This window comes from Hylaeus volcanicus, chromosome 3, assembly GCF_026283585.1.
Source record: "Hylaeus volcanicus isolate JK05 chromosome 3, UHH_iyHylVolc1.0_haploid, whole genome shotgun sequence".
Taxonomy (NCBI): domain Eukaryota; kingdom Metazoa; phylum Arthropoda; class Insecta; order Hymenoptera; family Colletidae; genus Hylaeus; species Hylaeus volcanicus.
Window position 1 is genome coordinate 31,106,118 of NC_071978.1, and position 19,463 is coordinate 31,125,580.

Genomic DNA, 19,463 nt, shown 5'->3' on the forward strand with positions numbered 1-19,463 from the left:
AATGACCGAAAAGTTGAACGGGATAAAAGAGATTAATTCCATCTATCGCGAGCAAATCGATTACGTTCGTTTGCCATCGCAACCCTGCGTATTTGGATAACTCGACCGAGAATAAGATCACGAACGACCATTAATAAAATACCATTTATTCTGATACATCGGTTTATTCGATACCCAACAACTCGTAGAAAATTAAACGTCACGTTGTTTTCATTTAAGAGTGATACAGGATAGAGTAACGAACCGTTATCTTTCAACGGAGCATTCGTACGAATCTGCTTCGAATTCCCCATCTTCTATATTTGTTGCTTCGGTAGTATTGGTCTCGATTCGTGTTTATTCCAAGAGCTAATCGCACGGTGCAAGTTGGCATCGGGAACGACGGGTCAACTTCTTGGGACAAGGACTCCCGCCGTTTAGTGCTTCTTGCTGAAAATTCAGATTCAATTCTACAAGAAGATTCTTAATATACAGAAGTAACCCTTGCATTTTATCGAGAATTTATTTATGAAAAAAACGCGACTCTACGAGGCGTTGAACGAATGTTGAAACGTCGTACCTGAATGGTGCGATAACTGGTGACACGGCCGGCACCGCAAGTGACGCTACAAGGTGACCAAGGCGACCAGTTAGTCATAACGCAATTCACCGATGCTAGAGGTTGAAACGTTTGTTGAGGATTAGTGCTGTTCAGGGACTCTCTGCTAAGGATCGCTCGAACCTAAACAGGTCATTACTCTACTTGAAACTTGTTCTTTGGGGCGGCTCGATGTCGTTGGAAATTATCGAAGAAAACTTGACTCACTATGCCACAGGTGTTGGTGCACTCTTCAGCGGTCAAGAAATTGTTTCTGTTACCCTTGCAGCCACCATAGACGAATGGTACGCACATCCGCTTTTGAGGATCGAATGACCACCTTTGAAAGTATCCCCTGCAAGGTCCAGGGTCTACGGGCTCCATGCAAACCACTAAAAATAAAATATACTCGAGATATTCAATGAAAATTATAGAAATATCCACGGTATTACCTTTAGCGGTTGCCATATCGAAAGTACAATCAGCCTGCTCCAAACACGGTCTCTGCTGAACTAGCTCCGTCTTTGAGGAACACTTGTGTTGTTGCGATGGTTCGACCATCAGCAGCCTGGTTCTCAATTTCACTCCCTTTCCGCAGGAAGCACTGCACGGTGACCAATCGGACCATTCCGTCACCTTAACAAAAAAATACAAGCACCGATAATTGATTTAAGGAAACGTCCAAAGATAAAGTTAAATAGAACGTACGTTGCACGCAGGATCGATGTGTTCCTCCAAGCCGGGGGGACAGGGTGGTTCCATACACTTTTCTTTTTCGACGATGGCAACATGAGAACACCGTTTACGACCCATGCGGTCCTTGAATCTTCTCGTTCTTGTTTTCATCCCTATTCCACAAGTAGAGGAGCACTCGGACCACGCGGACCATTCGTTGGTTTCGCAGAAAGAGTGGTTTACGGGAAGCAAGTCCCTCTCATTCGGCTCCTCTTCTCCTCTGAAGTTGTATTTTCAGACTTATTGCTCTTTATATTTTACGCAAACAAGATCAACAAACTTGGTTTTCCTTTGCGATATATGTACTCACGAGCACTCCGGAATGGACGAGACGCACATCTCCTTCGAAACCAACTGTCTGTTGCAATTGAACATTTTCGCTTTTTCAGGCATCAGGTAGGACCTGGTACGCATTCTCAATCCTTTGCCGCAAGTCACCGAACAAGTTGACCATGATGTGTATTCCGTGGTTTGACACTCGGCTTTGTTCGAAACAAAACGAGATATACGTTAAAAGAACGGAAATGTAAAAATGAAACGTGAACACGTTAGAAATTCATACGTCTAGAAGTGTCCTCGGTGTTCTCGGCGACTTCCAATTGCGTGACTTGCTGCTGAAGAGTCTCCTCGTCGCAACCACGCGGAACTATCTTCTCTCTATTCAAGTACAACCTGGCCAACGGCAGCATAGGTCTCCCAGTTGGATCGTAGAATGGCGATCTAGGATCTTCGGGATACAATGTCGTGATAGGCTTCATCTTCTCTCGCGGCTTCGTTTCGGAGTTTGGCGACATATAGGAGATCCCATTGTCGGTTCCGGCGTCCCACGGATACAAATCGATGATTTCGCTCTTCGTCCAGGTGCAATCTTTTCTGCACAGATTCAGCTTACTGACTCCGATCACCCAGTCGGGCGATGGTCCCAGCATAGAGGCCACGGACATCATGGGGTGATTCTTGTCTACCCTAAAGATAGAAGAACAAAGCGTAACTCTGTGAACTCTGTTTTTCATAGAGGGTACTATTGGATAACGTTACCTGAAGCTGGTGCTCGTATTAGTGTTTACGTTGGGATACCATAGTCCAGCAGCTTTGATTAGAGTCCTCAATTTATTCGAGTTAGCCCTGAGCTCGGCTTCCACCCCCGATGCCGAGCCCCACTCGGCCAATTGCCGGAAGCCATCGGTGGCTATGTGGTCTTTGCCCCAAAAAGAGAAGCTAGGAACGTGAGACGCGCCGATCACGTCGCTGAAGTGGGTCAACCAAGCCGAGAACGGAAAGTCTTTCGGATGGGTCACGTTCGACCAAATTCCCTCCAAAGTTAGCTGGTACAGAATTATACGAATCGTTGGAACATCCTTAACGCGAGCTACGGTTCTAGCTCTACGGTTTGTAATTAAATACGGCATGTTTGTTTCTTCGTTAAATGTATTATAAAATGTTGATCGGGCTCACCGAATATTTTGCTTCGTCACAGGCACAGCACTTGTCGACGTCTAAGACTTCCACCTCTTTAGGTCCCATTTCGCAGAAGGTCTTGGTTAGACCGCCATCCTCGGCGTACCATCGTACATTATTCTCCAAGACCATGGCCGTAAAGATAACGCATCCTGATCCAGGCGGCGGTGCCCTCCACATCACTTGGACCTACGCCAAGCGGTAAGAAACGTTATACCGACTCGTCGCGGAAATCTGCGGGCTGCAGCCACGGTAACATCTACAGAATCAAACACCATCCGACTTTTGGCTGACAGCCAAAAACGGTGAATTTATTCGCGATCGGCCTCTCCGACAATTTCCATGCCCGCGTTGCGTCTCGACTCGCGTCGAATATAACGCGTCGGATGAAGGAAAGGGAGCAAAAACAGTCGAAATATTCGTGACAAACTGGATAAAATGGTTTGTTTACCTCCGTTTTGGGGAAATCGGAGGCTTCCGAAATGGTGTTGACACAGTCCTCGTTGAAGGTGGTCAGCGAATCTGGGAATAGCTGGAAGTACCCGACTCGTATGGCTGGATTATTCGGGGCATGCTGAGAGTGCACCGAAACCGTAAATCTTGTAAACTGTTGCAATCTTTCGTGGGTCCTCGACCCTGAAATTGACGTATTTGAAAATTGTGCGAAAAATGAAACTCTGTCGGTTCGATGTAATATCACAGATCTCTGTAACGTACAGAAAAGTCCAGGAACAGGAAACAGTCAACGTTACCTTGCAAACTTATCGTGTAAATAGCATTTGGGACATATTTGTTGGACTCGCCGCTAACGAGAATCCTGTAGCCACCGTCGCCTGTGGTTCTGCTGGCGGAAGTTTGATCAGGGGTCGGTCGCATAGGGCAACCTGCTCGAACCGTGATCAGTAGACATGCTGTCACGGTCAGGAACAACATGGTGCAGCCTGAAACGATCGAGTCGAACTTGTCCCTAAATCAGCGGTTATACAAAACTATACAAAACTTTATGAACCGAAGAAAAGTGAATGATTCGACTCGACGGATGTTGTACGCGATAGACAAGCGAATTGAAAGGCGTAGATGGAATCGCGAGATCCTTCCGCTTACGCGATAATTACGGGGTCGCGTCTTTGAATACACGCATTTCCCAACAGACAATCATAGCATGTCCGAGGCTCGTTCGGGAATAGGTTCTCGATCGACCAGGAAATCGAAAGTTGGGAATCGATGTCACTTTGCTCACGCTTCCTGAACCGAGCAAACACTTCCGCCGCGCCCGCGTCCAGTTTCAGCGATCCGGTTACCTTCGCGGACGATACGAGGAGTTTCCGCGACAATTGGTTCCCGATTGAACGAAAACAACAGCTTGCGATAGTCTCGTTTTTCGCGTTTCCTTGAAATATATGTATGATGACGTAAGGGACAAAGTTACAAGACGCGCGCTGATCTAACTGACCGTGACGAACTCCGAGAAACTCTGACGCGTTGGGATTAAATACGAAATATATAGGTTGCTGCATGGAAAACAGTTGATTTTTTCTATACATCAACGGGTATAACTTTTATTCGAATGTTGTTTACAATTTTGTTATAATTTAAATGAAATTAATCGTCGGTGTTTAGAAACAGACTTCCCTTTTTTTATCTGTGTACAAGCAATTTGTCGCAAAATGTTTGTTTTTCAATCAATCGTTTTATTTGTTCCCGTAATAAATCTTTCGCTTCCAAGTAAAGTATTTATCGCGGGAGTTTGTACATCCGGGGATACACTAAACACGATCGGAACGACAAGTAACGAATCTTATCGGACGTACGTGATGAATGGAATACAGCGGTAAGAAACCCGTCCGACAAACTATTCAATATTCGAGCAGAATCGGAGATGCGTCGGCTTACGCGTAAATGTTGTATATAGCAAGTGGGTCGGGAGTTCGAGCAGCTTTCGAGATCGTCGCTCTCAGCATGTAGGTGTAGGTTTGTAGAACGCCCGCGCCGATGTCATAGGCGACCGCTTGAAACAAGAACACATCGGAGAAGGATATGGATCACAAGAAATTTCACAGGCCAAAATCAAATTCCGAAGACCGTAATGCCCTTTTTAGCGCAGCTATTGTTAACATGAACGCCAAAGACGCTATACTATACCCTACCAATGAATAATCGGAAACAGCGAGTCTCGATCTTTCGTCGAAGATACATATTGATACGGTACGATAAGATTGCTTCGAATCACTTCGAGTTTTGTTTGAGTTCGGTTCATCGACTTTGCGAGATACGGCTAGATTTTACGGTCGCGATATTTGCCGCGATCGGCCGAGAACCGTAGAAATAAATCGTGTGTCTTGTACGAGTCGCGAAAAGAAAGCGATTCGCAACTAGCACGTTCGAGCTCCCTATCTCCCGTTGTAACCTCGCGATTTCACGGCCCTGGCTAATTTCGCTTGAGTCATGGTGTCCGTTAATTGCGAGCAATTAAGAATAATAATCGGGCCATCGTCGTACACAAAAGTGTCGCACGAAGAGCTCGCTAACGAAATTCTCGAGTATAACGAACCGTATTCCGAGAATCGGCGGGTCGATGATACCGTGATATTAACCGATTCGACAACGAATCGAACCGAGATAGACGGAAACACGCGAGATTAACTTTTTACGATCTCCTCTGAGTTCATCCATCGAGCAACGACGATTATGTAATTGTCGTTAATTCGAAACTCGCATGGTACGAAGAGAGAAAAAGAGCAAAGTCAAAATGAACGATATAGCGCTTGATTATTTCATCAACGTTTTTTTACCTCTATTCTCATTCGAAAAATAAATTGTCATAAATTTTTTGTTTCGATGTAATGTTTCATTTGAAGTTTCGAGTAAAGTTCTGTCAGTCTGGTTAAGGGGAATGCGGTATCGCGAGTAAATAGAATATGAACACCTACGAGGGCTGACCAAAATGTCTAACCCAACACAGACCGTAACTCTTTCCAAAAATTGATCGTTCTCGTATCTCCAGTAAAACTACAGACTACACCTTGTATGTAATTCTAACTCGAGAGGTGGCGAAACGAAGCAGGTTGCAGCTTCTTTTATGACGCTCGCCCTTTCACGAGAGCTCGAGATACCACCGCTTCGGGGTGTTTCGCTCGCGGCCAAATTCAAAGCGATTTATATTGCGTTGAAAGTCGATTACTTAACGACGCTAACGCAAAAATCTCCAGATATGTTTCATTCGAACGATACATCTCTTTCCGACGTATCGCTTAGTTTTTTTCACAACAAATTCAAACTCCCTTTTTGAAACTTGAAACTAAAGAAATGAGTCGCGAGAAAAATGTAAGCGTCATCGCATGTTAGATGCATTTACTTCAAACGCATCTTCCGGAAAAAGGAATTGCCAATCGTAGCAGGGCTGACGTTTTAATTCCTGCTCTCGTAAAACTCTACATCCAACTAAAAATTTCTCGACACTGGCAACGTTCTACTTACTCGTTGTGCCACATTCCTCTTAACCCGGTATCATTCTTTCTTCCTACGATACAGATGGAGCAAAATCACATTTAGGTCTTTTTCAGTTTAATGGGTTAAACAAACAATTTTAGAAGGAATTACGCATAATGGGAATTGTCAAGACTATTAACGTGTCAACTAAAATATAAGAAAGCAATTCCTCTCGTTGTGTGGGAGATTAAACGATCACTCTGGGGCGAATAAACGGACAGCGAAGCGTGTTTCGAACAACTGGCGAAAAAATAAAATTTGACAAATTGTACACACTCCGTACCGGCGCTACACGCGACACTCACCGATGCGATTAAGCCAACTCGTTTCGCGCTGACTGACCGCAAATCGTAATCGCAAAGGCGCTAGCCCACTGTCGGGCTATCGAGTAAGACGAGAGACGAGAGAACGATCGTACACGACTAAACCAGATGACGAACTGAACGGACGACCAGTATCGCGGATCACAGGAAAGTCTGCAGCGATGATTCAAAAAATACCCACCATTCGGACACTTTCCCGCGCTCTATCTTCCCGAAGAATGCTCGAAGCTCGTTGGCGTTTCGTTCGTCGGTCTATACGTAGACTGAAGTAGTCTATCGTGTTTCTAATTATTTTTATACATGTTAATAAATATAATATGTAATGGTTTCGAACGTCTTGTAGACAAGCCCATAGACAACAATGTTTTACTATAGCATTATTTTTTAATCTTATATGTGGATAAATTATTTGAAGAAAACCTACGATACAATAGAAACTGAAACGTAACAAACGATGATAGTTTCAGAGTAAACGCAATGTCTGCGATACAATTGGTAAAATTGTTTCGATCGAAATTTGCGTATCAATTTGTTTTTTGCAAAAGGAGTCTCTACGAAAAAAGACGAGAATTTTATTTTACTGTAGACAGCTACGCATGCAGTTTTCTATCAAGTTGCCCGGCGATGCTTGTAAATCATTATCTGGCGCTACGAGGTCGGTTTCAGGTCATCGTGTTTTTCCTTGGAAGCGGCTACGTCTTTCAGATAAGGCGATGCACGATAAATACTACCCACGCTCGCGTTTACCGAAGCTTTCGTTTCGCAACCAACTGAAAATCAACATCGAAAACGCTACCCCTCGTAGCCATATTCCTCGCTATCCGACGCTCTATTTGCAAAACAGGTAGTTACCCGATAGGATGGCAGATAGAGCGGTGGTGGAAATCAAACAGTGTGATAGAGATAGCGTACCAGCGCAACAGACTATTAACTTGCGTGTCATCGATTGAAACGGAGGACTACGAATAAAAATTATTTTCAGATTTTCCATCCCAGTTTTTATTCTGAAACAGAGTGAAACACTTAAATGGGAACACCTAAATATCTGCGTTACTCATGATCGCACGAAAAAACTCTTTGGACTACAGTTTCGTTGGTCTGAGAGACACGTGTAACGATCCCATTCATTTCCTATTAAATAAAAAATCAGTGCATTCCATTATCGTTAAAGGACCTTCAGTTTGACATCGTCGCGTCGTAATCCTGTACGAATCGTTTACGTCCGTCGAGAACTATAAAAAATGATTGGTTAAACGGCATCTACGGCATACAGCTTACGACGGAGAACGTTTACGAAAGAGCTTATTTTGGTATAATGCGGTAATTGAAAGTTTATCAAAGACTTTCGCTAATGCCGGTAGCATAACAGATTTGAAAGCAGCGCGTCGCAGCGAGCAAAGCGTGGGCAGGTCACGCAGGCGTGGAATTATCGAGCGATGTGCCGCGAGCTCGACAGTCGCGTCGAGGCAAGTCATCGGGACTTTGTAACTCTCCGTCGGTGAACCACAAACTTGACGCACCAAACATTTGAATCATCGTGAAACTGGACTCGACGTGACCAGCGTCGGTATGGCAGCCTGCGGTACGCTCCGATAGGGATTCGTCGCTGGATCACCGGAACGGAATCATTAAATCGTAACGCAATCTCTATAAAGAGAGAAAGAAAGAGAGAGGAGAGAGAGAGAGAGAGAGAAAGAGTAAAATGCCGGTTGACTGCGTAGAGATTTCGCGATGACCCGTCCTTGTGTTGGTCTCGGGAACGATTCGTTCGGCTTTGTCCGCGCCCGGCGGTGATTCTCGACGACAATCGCAGGCTTGTGCGGCATTGGTGCGTATTTGGCTGTGCTGTGACAGGTGAGACCGTCCAGGTGAGGCTCGACGTCGACCACGAGCGAAACGTCGAGGGGGACGCATGGCTAATCTGGCGGGCAGCTCGTCTTCGGGCCTGACCAGGCCTCCGACCATGCTCGAACAGCTTCTCGAGGAAATCAACTTTCAAAGAACCAAGGAGCTTCGACAAATGCTCAAGGACGGTTCGTACGATTCCACAAATTCAACTCGCTTACGTCTTACGCGTCCTTTCAGAAAGATTTAGTATTTATCACTCAACGTTTAAGTCGTTGACGCGGTTCCACTTCGCCAGAGTACAATTTATCAACATCGACGGTAAAGTAGCTCGATGTAGATTAGAAGATAATATCATACCGGTCTTTCTGACAAGTTTTTTACGTACTCTGTTTACGCCTATGATGATCTCATCTTGCAGTGTGATCAAAACGCGATACCACTGTACAGGCATTTCTAACGGTATACATATATTTTCATTTTATGTCTCTCCTATAAGCAACGGCAAAAGGGATAGAGTTCGTTTAAATACTAAAGTCTGACAACCACGAAACAAGTAAGGGCTTAAGCGTGGTTAAGTCCGCTTTGCGCGTTTAGAGGAGTCGCGAGGGTCCTCGAACAAGGGGTGTGTTCCTGGGGGACTGTAGTCTTTGTTTGGGAAATGCAGGGTTCGCTGGGAGGGTGATTCGACGATCGATGAGTCGAGGGTAAAACGAGGAACGATTGGGTCTTTGTACGCTCGCTTTCGCTTGCTCGGATGTTATGGAATAAGTATCGCTAACCTACGGAATCGTTTAGCATTTGTCAACAGTGGAGCGAATCTGACTTTGTAAAGTCGGTATGGAAAGTGTTGACAATCACTGGGTCGAATACATTTGCGTGTATTTACATATTTCATTCGACGACCATGAGGTCGAAGACCAAGAACCTGGTTAACCCCCCGCATCGCGACACATTGCATTTCTTTTAAGCCCATTGTTAATCCGTCTTGAATCATTTTCCAAGCCGATATATATTTACCGAGTACTTACGATTGTAATTTAGAAACGTAGTCGATCGTTCTTATACCGAAGTAATCGCAAAATGTTACGGCCCGACACCAAAGGGGATCGCTATTAAGTCGAGAATATCGTTATCGATTATCGACCGGTTTCTCCATAATTCCGTTGTCGTTTCTCTCTCCTTGGAGAATATTGTTTTGCTCGGCTACGGATAATGTTAATCCGCGAGAACGAGAGGATATCGATGGTAATCGAAAATACCGAAACGATCTTTCCTCGCGTAAATTACTTACTTACTTATTTTTACCAGCAACCTTCGCGTCTCTGACGTCTCCGTTATATTTTTTCATTCGCGTTGTACAATTACCCTTTACCTTTAACGATGTTCGTGCCATGCAACATTGAATTGAATTGAATTTATTTGCGTGCATCGTTTTAATTTTAATTCTCGAAGAGGACGGAACGTTGAGAAATTTGGATGGTCGTTTTTAAACGTTTCCACAGATTCCGGGTTCGTGGTGCTTCAGGGTACCACCTACTGGACGGACCTGTTCGTCCGACATTTCCTTTTTCAAGCGGAGCACACGATCGACGGCGACGATCTGCTCTTCTTCGTTCGCAAGAAGCACGTGAAAACCTCGTCGAGATACTTACCGAAGTTCGAGACGGAGGTTGACGTTTTTCGGAAGGACAGCAAAAAACTGCCGATCGGCGATCCCGACATCGACTGGGAGGAAACCGTGTACCTGAATCTGGTCGTACATCAATTCGACTACACGCTCACGTTAGCGATCTGCACAAGAACGAGCCCCAAGGAATTGCAAGTGAGACGCCGACGACTTGCGAATATTCGCGTTTGGCGGCGCTTGAAATTCTTCCCGTTTGCTAACAAACACATGCATCTTTTAGGTTTTACGAAGACACTCGCAAAAAGTGTACGCGAGCCCGAGCCGACGTCGCATGGACGCGAAGGGAGATCTCGAAGAGATGACCTATCCACATATATGCTTCATGGTGGATAATTTCGACGAAGTTTTCTGTGATATTCTAGTGAGGGACGGCGAAATGGTTTGCGTGGAGCTGGTAGCATCCGACAGAGAGGGCGCGATTCAAGGTGTTATTTTCCTTGGTTCTATCAGATACGATGCGCTGAAGAAAGTATACGACGCGAGGGTATGTCTATAACCGTTAGTCTATCAACGGATCGTAACAATTCGCACGCGTTGGAACGTGGCTTCGTCGTCGAATGTCTCGCTAAAACGTAATACCGTCGCTTCAATTTTTCAGTCCAGCTTGAGTACCAAAATGGCGCAACGCATGACCTTCGGCCTGTTTTCCGGCGCGGCATCGCAAAGAATAGAGTTCGTCCGAATGAAAGGACCTCGCGGTACGATTATCGAATCTTTGAATATTTCCTCAAGTTGCAGGAATCTAATCGTTGACCTATCGATTCGATAGATCGATTCCTCGCACCATTTTCCATCGTCTTCGTTGTTCCTATTTCAGGAAAAGGGCACGCGGAGATGGCTGTGACGAAACCCAAAGGATCGGGAGCGGAAACACCGACCTCGGAGCCAGGGTACTGCGCCACGGATTCTCTGTGGGACGCGGACTGGGACGACGCCGAGGAATTGTTCATGTATCGTCATCAGCGAAGGTTGTCGGACCCTAGCGCGAACTTGAACAATTTTGTTCGAGGCGGCTGGAGAACGAAACCGGACACCGCGGCGATGAAAGCCAGGTCGGAGAACGAGGGTTTGGACTCGATGGCAAACGGTCTGAGCGAGATCGAGGCAGGAGACGTTCGAGACGGTAACTACGAACTCTTGTCCATCGCGGAACCACCAACGAAGACGAATCGAACGTTTGACGGAACGGAAGTTGCAAATACGAATACGAGGACACTCTCCACCTCACTTGTCCGCTCCCTCTTTTATCTCTGCTTGCGTTCCTCGGGAGCGGTTGTGCATGCCGTTGTGATACGTATCTGTGTTTTCGCACATTTCTCTCACTCCGATAGCTTGGACACCTTTTCTAGAAGCAATTTTTACGTTTATCCACGGGATAAACTGTTTACCGTAATATACACAGTAATGTATACAGTATGAAAATTTATCGTTTATTCGGACTGTTTTATATTATATTACTTGGGTTTTCGTGAATCAGTTACGCATTTGATACTTTCATCGAACACAAGCGTTACCGCGTTTGATACTTTTACCGAACAAGCGTTAAACCGTCCGAAATCCAGAGTTGCATGCTTCCAACCATATCTTTTTCTTCGGCACACGAATCTACGAATCATCCTCGAATTCTCCAAGTACTTTCGTTTGAACGTGTTTGTTTAAGAATTGCAACGGAAACTAAACACGCAGAGGTTCCATTTTTGCGATGCTCTGTTTATCTTCGAGTCGCGAAGCTTCTGGATCCTTCGGACAGGACCAAACTCGTAGTCTTTTGTGACGATAATTTCGTAACGGAAGGAACGATAATTGCGAAAAGAAATGAAGCATAGATACGTCGTGAAACACGACGAGAAAATACAGCTAGAGCCACCACCACCACCACCACCGCCACTATCACCAACACCAACACCACCACCGCCAACAATGCCACGCGCAAACTCCCGTCTCCCGAATACGCTTGTTACGAAAATGGACGATCGAGTCGTAAACAAAGTAAAAAACGGCAGAAACGAAAACGAGAAAAGAAATATGCTAGTCTTGTCTCTAATCTGTGGCACGTGCCATTCCGGCTCTTTCCTTTGTAGCCGATCTACAGGATAGCAGCTGGGGCGGCCGGGGCTCACCGGAAAATCACAAGAGTCCTCGCGCCAGACGACGAAGATCCCCTCTTCTTCCTGATAGGCAACAACGTCCGAATCAAAAACAACGTAACTCGTGGGAACATGGTGGAAACGAGAACTCGCCGAACCGCAAGGAGGCCTATCACGAAACACACGGTGAGCGTGCTCTCCTGCGCGTTCGAGACGATCGTTCTTTGTCTCTCGCACATTTTGCAAACTATAGGGTCATTCGGTAAACGCTCGTCGTGTCGAATATCGATAGGATGCCGTCAATTTTCAACGCAAGCAGAGATCGTACAATTATATATGTCTAAACGAGTTACAATGTCAATCTTGCAAGTCCTACCGAACCAAATAAGACGAAAGTAATTTTGGTGAACGCGTTGCGTCGATCATCGTCGGTATCCCTCGATATTTTTTACATTTTTTCGCTAAAAATCAGTTCACCTTGGTTTGCATCGCGCATGTCGGGACACCTCCTACACACCTCTAAGCGAGGAATAATCGGTTACTATTGAGAGAGAGAGAGAGAGAGGGGGGGGGGGGGGGACGAGTAACGAGGCAGTCGTTAAAACGCGACACGAACGCGCGCGGATAGTCGAACGAATTGTTTCGTGACAGGCCTCCGAAACCATCATCGGCACAACCATATCGAGGTCGGTAGCGAGATACTCGTGCCAGCGGCGCCCTGTCTCACGGACGACAACGTCCGACGGAAGTTGGACGCAGGAGCGATAATGGTCCACGGCAAGGAGGAACTGCCGTTGGAATACGAGGAGGAGGAGCAGGACAATAATCGAAAGCGCAGACCGTACAGTACCGGGAACATCATCAATCACGAAAGGATCAACAATCTGGAGAACGACGAGGAGCATCGTATGCTCAGCGACGACGAAGTGTTCAGAACGAGACGGCCCGTCGGACGTCAACATCTACGATCGGCTGGCTCCGATCACGAGGAGTACTACACCGGCAGGAACAAGAACAAAAACGACGAGCCGATCAAAGATAAAAACGCAAACGCGCGTATTACGCGCGGCAACCTGACCACGCACAGGCACAGCGCTACCCTACCGAGAAGAAGACGAAGACGAGCACTCTCGGGCAGCTTCGCGGGCAACCCACTACCTCCTCATCGAGTCACACCGGACGGCACAGCTATCTACTATTGGTGCGAGCTCCCGCGCCGCCCCGGCTCACAGGGTAAATTCTTCTTCCACCCTGCCATCTCCGACACCTCTACCGCATATCCCCATAACGCGCTTACTTCTACAGACGTCGGCCTGTCCAGTAAACGACGGCTCTACTTTGTACAGAAATCGTAAACGAAAGTCGATGTTTCGCTACAGCCAGTTCTTTTCTACGGTATCGCTTCGCTTCTTCAACAAATTTCTCTCGCTGACAGTTGCAATAAGATTCCTTCGACATCTCGTTTGATATCCGCGTCAAATTTGTCCCGCAAATAATACGTAATATACAATAATATGTAAATACGTATGAAAGCGATCGTTTATCGGACAGGTCTGTAAATTGTCGGAAAGCCAGCAGTCATTTTATCCATTGTATTCCATCCGTGAATGTTTTCGTAGTTTTTAGAAAGGTAAATTTGTGTCACCGTTTATGGTTCATACGACCATGCTCGCTCGTTGCTCAAGCCTATGACTGTGTTTATGAGGATGGTGAAATTACAATGTGCAACGGGAGTGCGATCGTCTCTGAGAAAATCGATCGGACCTCGAATATTATTGGAACTAATCGTGACGGTGTATCGTTGTGTTGGTGGTGGTTTGCGACAAAAGTAATTGAAAAACTTCGATCAGGTGCTAGGCAATTCGGGAAGTCTTGCTAACGTCATCGTATTAAAAAACATTGCGGCCGTCTACGCTGCGAGTTTCACCACCGGTATAAACATAGTCATCTAAAATGAAAATCAAGCTACGACATACACTATATATAGAAACGAAAGACCGACATCGAAAGTAGAGAAATCGTTCGAACGTAAAATCCATTTTATATATTACGATTCGTCCCAATCGTAGCGGTAAAGAGTTTCTTTCATCCTTTCATTCTCTCGATAGCGTGTTCGATCTCTCCGTCCAATGTTACGATTAATCTTTTCGATAAAAGCGTTTATACCGTGACGCGGAGAAGAATGAAAAAGACATCGAACGCTCTTCGGTAAAAAAAAAAAAAAAAAAAAAAAATGAAGCTAGTGCATCCTTTGTTTGTGTTTATCTGTTCTGCGCACCAGTAGCCGATGTGTATCGCTCTGTCACTCGACCATACCTTCGCATCGTTTCATCACATTTCGTCGCCGACAAGAATGTCGATCGTACATCGATCGCTCGATTCGAATACGAATTCGCTACGTGTCTCGATCCGATCCTTCCAGTTGTTCATTGCCTTGTGTAATCGGTCGACGCGAATCATTCCAGGATCTTAATTCTAGGTCGAGTCTCCGATCGATCCAAGACTATTAGTAATAGACGGTTCGTTCTCTGTCATCAGAGTTGGACGACGGTGCTTACAACCCACTGTGGACGATGCGAGGATTCACTCAGACCTTCCACTTCTGGAAAGAAACTAGACGGGCCCAATCCGTTCCCCTGAATGCGTTTCTCACGTACATTACGTTGCCCTGGTGGAGCATTGCTAAAGGTACGCAACGAAACGTTTAGAAATGGTTCGGTTATCGAAAGTCGACGATGCGCGGTACCATCGGTCGAGTGCAAAAGGAACCGACTCTTCGATTAATGATCGTTTTCTCTCTTTTTCAGATATTCTTGATCACCGAGAAGGACCTATTCTGACGTTTTAGTCGACACGAGGTCGTTCCATTATCGTTTCTATGGAGAAGTGTTCACCGTTTCTCATTTAATTTTCCACTTTCTACTTATTTGGACAGAAAACTGTGGTCCAACGAAATCGAAGATATGTATAGACTAAGAAATAAACGAGATACTATTTACACTTTCGCGAGAGTCGGTTTGCTAGAAATTGTAATACGTTGGTAGAATGTTTGTTCGTCGGAAGAAGAGTGTTCCTTCTATTAGTAGGTGAGTCTAAAGTCTCCTTGTATGGATCGTCTTTTCTAAGAACGCTCGTTTATCGTTGACAAACGTTTATCTTTCCTTTTCGTTCTTTCCCCGTTCGTTCAATCTTCCTTGCACAGCTTACGTCATCTCGTTCGGATAATCTCCGAAATTGGTCCAGGTGTGATCCCAATTCTCTGGATTCGCCCTGACGTCCCAAGGCTTGTTTCCAGGGGGTATCGCGGTGGCGTTCAATTTTTTTAACTCTGTTTGCAGAGAATTGGCGACGACGGGAAACCTTAAACGCAAAGAAGAGAAGAAAATTTTCCCTCGAATCATCTCCGAAATAAAAAGTATAACCGTCGCTTGGTGCTTGCCATACTCGTCTCGAAAGGGTTAAAGAGTTTTTACTCACTCGTCGATAAGATTGTTAAATTCGCAGGGGTCCCGATGGACGTTGAAGAGACAAGGCGCTTCGAGAGGCCTGCAGAGTGGTAGAGTGACGTTTTTCGGTGGACAGTTGATCGTTACACCCGCTCGAACAGTTCGAATAGATTCAGCGGACAAAGGTAGACCGACGCTAACCACTGCTCGGCCACTCGCGCTACCTATCACACCTCCCACGTCGTAGACTAACTCTCTTCCAGATGGACCGTACCAGCCGTCCCATTGGCCGTTATAAGTACTCCCTTTTAGCATATCAGTAGCCGTAAAATACCCTATACTCGGTGCCCCTTCGTACTAAAGAGGAAACGAACATTCAGCATCCAAGTTTCAAACGTCTCTTACCCTGAATGAGTTTCCAGTCATCGATCGTAATTCCAGACACGCCGAAAATGTCGTCGATGTTGTGAAGGACGGTCGTCCGCGGAGAATCACTGTCTCGATTTAAAGCATTCCATAAATCCATGCCATCGATGTTTAAATTGGACGAATTGCCCCCAGCAACCGTGAGCAGCGTCGGTAGCCAATCGGTTATGTGAAAGAGTTGTCTGCTAATTCTTCCAGGCTGCATCAGCGCGGCTGACCATATCAATCCCGTTCCCCTAACGCCACCTAATCGCGATTAATTGGTCAACATTCCGAAAGCAATTTAAAAAGATGATATAAATGTGAGATTTTCATGTGAAGTGTACTGCATAAATCTAAGCGTTGCAAGCCCATTATCGATCGATTCGTTGCTTTCGTTGAAAAAACTACCTTCCCAAAGGGTATTTTTTGTACCCCTTAGCGGCCAGTTAGACGCGGCGTTCAAATTGAAACCTTCCGGCGGTCCACCGTTGTCTGTGGAAAACACTATTACGCTATTCTTCAACATCCCCTTGGCGCGTAACGCGTCGACCACACGGCCAACCGACTCGTCCAGCTTGTCCAACATGGCTGAAACAACGTTACGAGTGTTACTCGTTGAGAAGCGAAAAATCGAAAGTTGATCGGTTACCAGCGAAGCGTCTCCGACCGTAATCGACGATGTCGTTGAACTTGGCAACGTTAACATCCGGAGCCGGAAGAGGATAGTAGGGATTCCCCGAGTGTACGGCCGCGTGAGCGACGTAAAGAAACATTGGCCGACTGATGTCGTGGTTCTCGATCAATTTCACAGCTTCTTTCGTAATAACGTCGGTGGTGTATTGGCCGTGTAGGTCCCAAGCTGGCTCGAGGTCGCGCCTCATGTCCAAACCCCAGTAAGGCTGCGTTGAAATTTCAACAATTATATAGCAAAGGTATTTGATCGATTAAGATCGCGTGTTATCAGAATTGATCGCGTTCGTTTACCTCCTCGACAGCGCTATGATCGAAGTAGTCTTGACGGCCGCTCCAGAAACCGAGATGGGAATCGAAACCCCTGTAAGTCGGCGTATACTCTTTCGTGTAGAATCCCAGGTGCCATTTGCCGACGATGTGAGTGCTGTAGCCGAGATTTCGCAGATACTCTGGCAGAAGTTTCTCTCGAAGAGGAAGTCCTCGGGGTTCGGCGCATTTCAGAACCTGATTCAATGCGACGCTACGTTAGACGTTGTCTCCAGTTTCGACCGCGAGAAACTATAGAAAGCAGAGATGGGCAAAATTTGCATTCGCAATCAAGTTTTTTGTGCCCATTTACGCCAGTTTCTCGAGTCGCCGGCAGTTTAGTTATTCGGGAGCCGAGCGCACGCTTAAACGAATAACGTTTAATTTATTTGCGGCCATACCCCGTGTTGCATTCCGGTGTGAATGGGATGTTTGCCGGTCATCAAGGCACTCCTGGATGGCGTGCAGATCGGAGATACGTAATATCGGTCGAGAACAAGTCCAGAATAAGCCAGGGCATCGATATTGGGCGTCGGTATCTGCCCGGAACCGTGAAATCCAACGTCGTTCCATCCCTGATGAACAATTTGGCTTACAATTCGTCGTGCGATAACTGCAACGCTTGATAAATAATCGTAAAACCACGTGTAAGTCCTAGCTAGCGACGCATATTATCGTTAATATTGAATTACGACTCACTAAATCGTCGGCCAAAATGAACACGATATGGGGTTGCGTAGCTGCAACGATACGATTCACCAAAAGAACTATCGGTGTAAACCACTGAATTGTATTGGTCATTCTCTTGGACGTTTTCTCACACGAAGAGACTCCTTCGATGAGCTGTAAACCGGTTTCTTGGAGATATCGCTATTTCCTCGACCTTCCCTTCCTTACTCAACTTCCAATGATCGACATGTATTCGAACACGGTTCGATGAACCCTCGATACTCGAGCTTTTCTTATGTTCTTCGAAGCGTCGCGAAAACAAACCGGGCAAACGCAAACAATAAAACGAAGAGTTTCCTTTCTTTTCGTTGGGACAAGTTCGAGTCGCGAGCAACGAGCACTCGAGCCTGTGGCCGATGTTTAACTGTCTTAAGCTACTCGTCTTCATCACCGATGTCAGATTGAAGCCGAGTATTGGAGAGAGTTAACCATTCCACCTTAAGTGGTAGTGGGGAGAAGCAGTCACATGTTAATGGAGTGCAGTGTTTCTCAAACTTGGCATTCCTACGGAACCTCTCGGTAGAGCACAACTTATCCAAGATCAAAGTATCACTTTTTTTTATATATTATTTGAAGATGTTCTTTTACGTTCTTTTCCTGCAATTGTTTATTTATTAACAATTTTCATTCAATTTACATACTTCCACGTCTTTTAACATCAACTTCTGAATTGGCCTTACCGAATTGTTACTTGCAAATATTTACCTCGTTCCAATCAATACTAAAGGCTCTGAAATATACGCAAATAAAATTACTATACGATTGATCGTGTCCATAGTTACTTAATAAATATTTGGCAAATGGAGAAAGAAATTACTCTTAGTGTTCGCATAACTAATTGAAATTTCGCGCGCGTTCTTTACAAACACCAAATCTCTATCTAGCGGTGAGCAGACCGAACTAAAATTCCGACCTCCGATCAGCGCTCTAGCGGGAAAACGCCCAAGTTTGTCCTCGAATAGTTCCTACTTTCACCGCCAGATGGCGTTATTTACATTGCATTTACCGACAATGATGGTAATGTATCGACAGGTGTCGGTAAATACAATGTGAATAACGCCATCTGGCGGTGAAAGTAGGAACTATTCGAGGACAAACTTGGGCGTTTTCCCGCTAGAGCGCTGATCAAAGGTCGGAATTTTAGTTCGATTAGTTATGCGAACATTAAGGTGGTCTGGTCAACAATGATAACAGTTAGCTTTACATATAAAAATAATACATTTCAAGGAGTAAGTGATTGCAACCGACCAATTATTTTTCCTAATACAATGTTATTATTCGAATAATTCGTCACTTTCGCTTTTTTATTATGCAGTTCCCTTAAAGATGAGATCACATTTTTTTCGTCGCTATTTCGGAACATTTTCAGTAATTCTTCATACTCAATTACTGCCGCAAGATTTTCAATCATGTAATCGCTTTGTACCTTTATACTTACTTGTTGTTTGTATATAAATTTGTTTACCTTAAAAGGAAATATAGACGCATTTTGAACTAAATCATTAGACTTTAATTATTACTAAGATTTTCTAAATCAATAACATCATATACAGCTTCGTGGATATTATCCCTTTAATTCCCCTTCATTTCCTGGCAGATTTCCCATTAGCTTCCCTTCATATCCTGACACATTTCCCTTCATTTCCTGGTACATTTTCCAATGACTTCCATTCATTT

At 45.2% G+C, this 19,463-nt stretch overlaps 3 protein-coding genes across 5 annotated transcripts; 1 reads left to right on the forward strand and 2 right to left on the reverse strand.

Annotated features, from left to right (window-relative positions):
- Positions 1 to 126: 126 nt before the first annotated feature.
- LOC128873858 (spondin-1) lies at positions 127 to 4,981 on the reverse strand. The gene is made up of 12 exons (XM_054117806.1): positions 4,918 to 4,981; positions 3,523 to 3,711; positions 3,222 to 3,406; positions 2,768 to 2,959; positions 2,351 to 2,637; positions 1,875 to 2,278; positions 1,623 to 1,794; positions 1,286 to 1,532; positions 1,030 to 1,213; positions 806 to 969; positions 560 to 721; positions 127 to 429 (listed from the first exon to the last, which is right to left on the reverse strand). Exons 1-12 carry the CDS (start codon positions 4,964 to 4,966, stop codon positions 349 to 351), a joined length of 2,316 nt encoding a protein of 771 aa, XP_053973781.1. The 5' UTR covers positions 4,967 to 4,981; the 3' UTR covers positions 127 to 348.
- Positions 4,982 to 8,005: 3,024 nt separating this feature from the next.
- LOC128873860 (uncharacterized protein KIAA0930 homolog) lies at positions 8,006 to 15,208 on the forward strand. 3 transcript variants are annotated; one of them, XM_054117808.1, is made up of 9 exons: positions 8,007 to 8,615; positions 9,933 to 10,252; positions 10,338 to 10,601; positions 10,716 to 10,815; positions 10,935 to 11,240; positions 12,199 to 12,390; positions 12,856 to 13,437; positions 14,743 to 14,892; positions 15,012 to 15,208. In XM_054117808.1, exons 1-9 carry the CDS (start codon positions 8,495 to 8,497, stop codon positions 15,050 to 15,052), a joined length of 2,076 nt encoding a protein of 691 aa, XP_053973783.1. In that variant the 5' UTR covers positions 8,007 to 8,494; the 3' UTR covers positions 15,053 to 15,208. The 3 variants fall into 3 exon arrangements, with proteins under 3 accessions (XP_053973784.1, XP_053973783.1, XP_053973785.1); XM_054117809.1 differs by lacking the exon at positions 12,199 to 12,390 and having other exon boundaries at positions 8,006 to 8,615; XM_054117810.1 differs by lacking the exons at positions 12,199 to 12,390; positions 12,856 to 13,437 and having other exon boundaries at positions 8,010 to 8,615.
- On the reverse strand, positions 15,089 to 18,674 carry LOC128873862 (arylsulfatase B). Its single transcript, XM_054117811.1, has 8 exons — positions 17,757 to 18,674; positions 17,459 to 17,632; positions 17,043 to 17,255; positions 16,708 to 16,957; positions 16,467 to 16,646; positions 16,056 to 16,322; positions 15,682 to 15,955; positions 15,089 to 15,564 (listed from the first exon to the last, which is right to left on the reverse strand). Exons 1-8 carry the CDS (start codon positions 17,856 to 17,858, stop codon positions 15,408 to 15,410), a joined length of 1,617 nt encoding a protein of 538 aa, XP_053973786.1. The 5' UTR covers positions 17,859 to 18,674; the 3' UTR covers positions 15,089 to 15,407.
- Between the last annotated feature and the right edge of the window lie 789 nt (positions 18,675 to 19,463).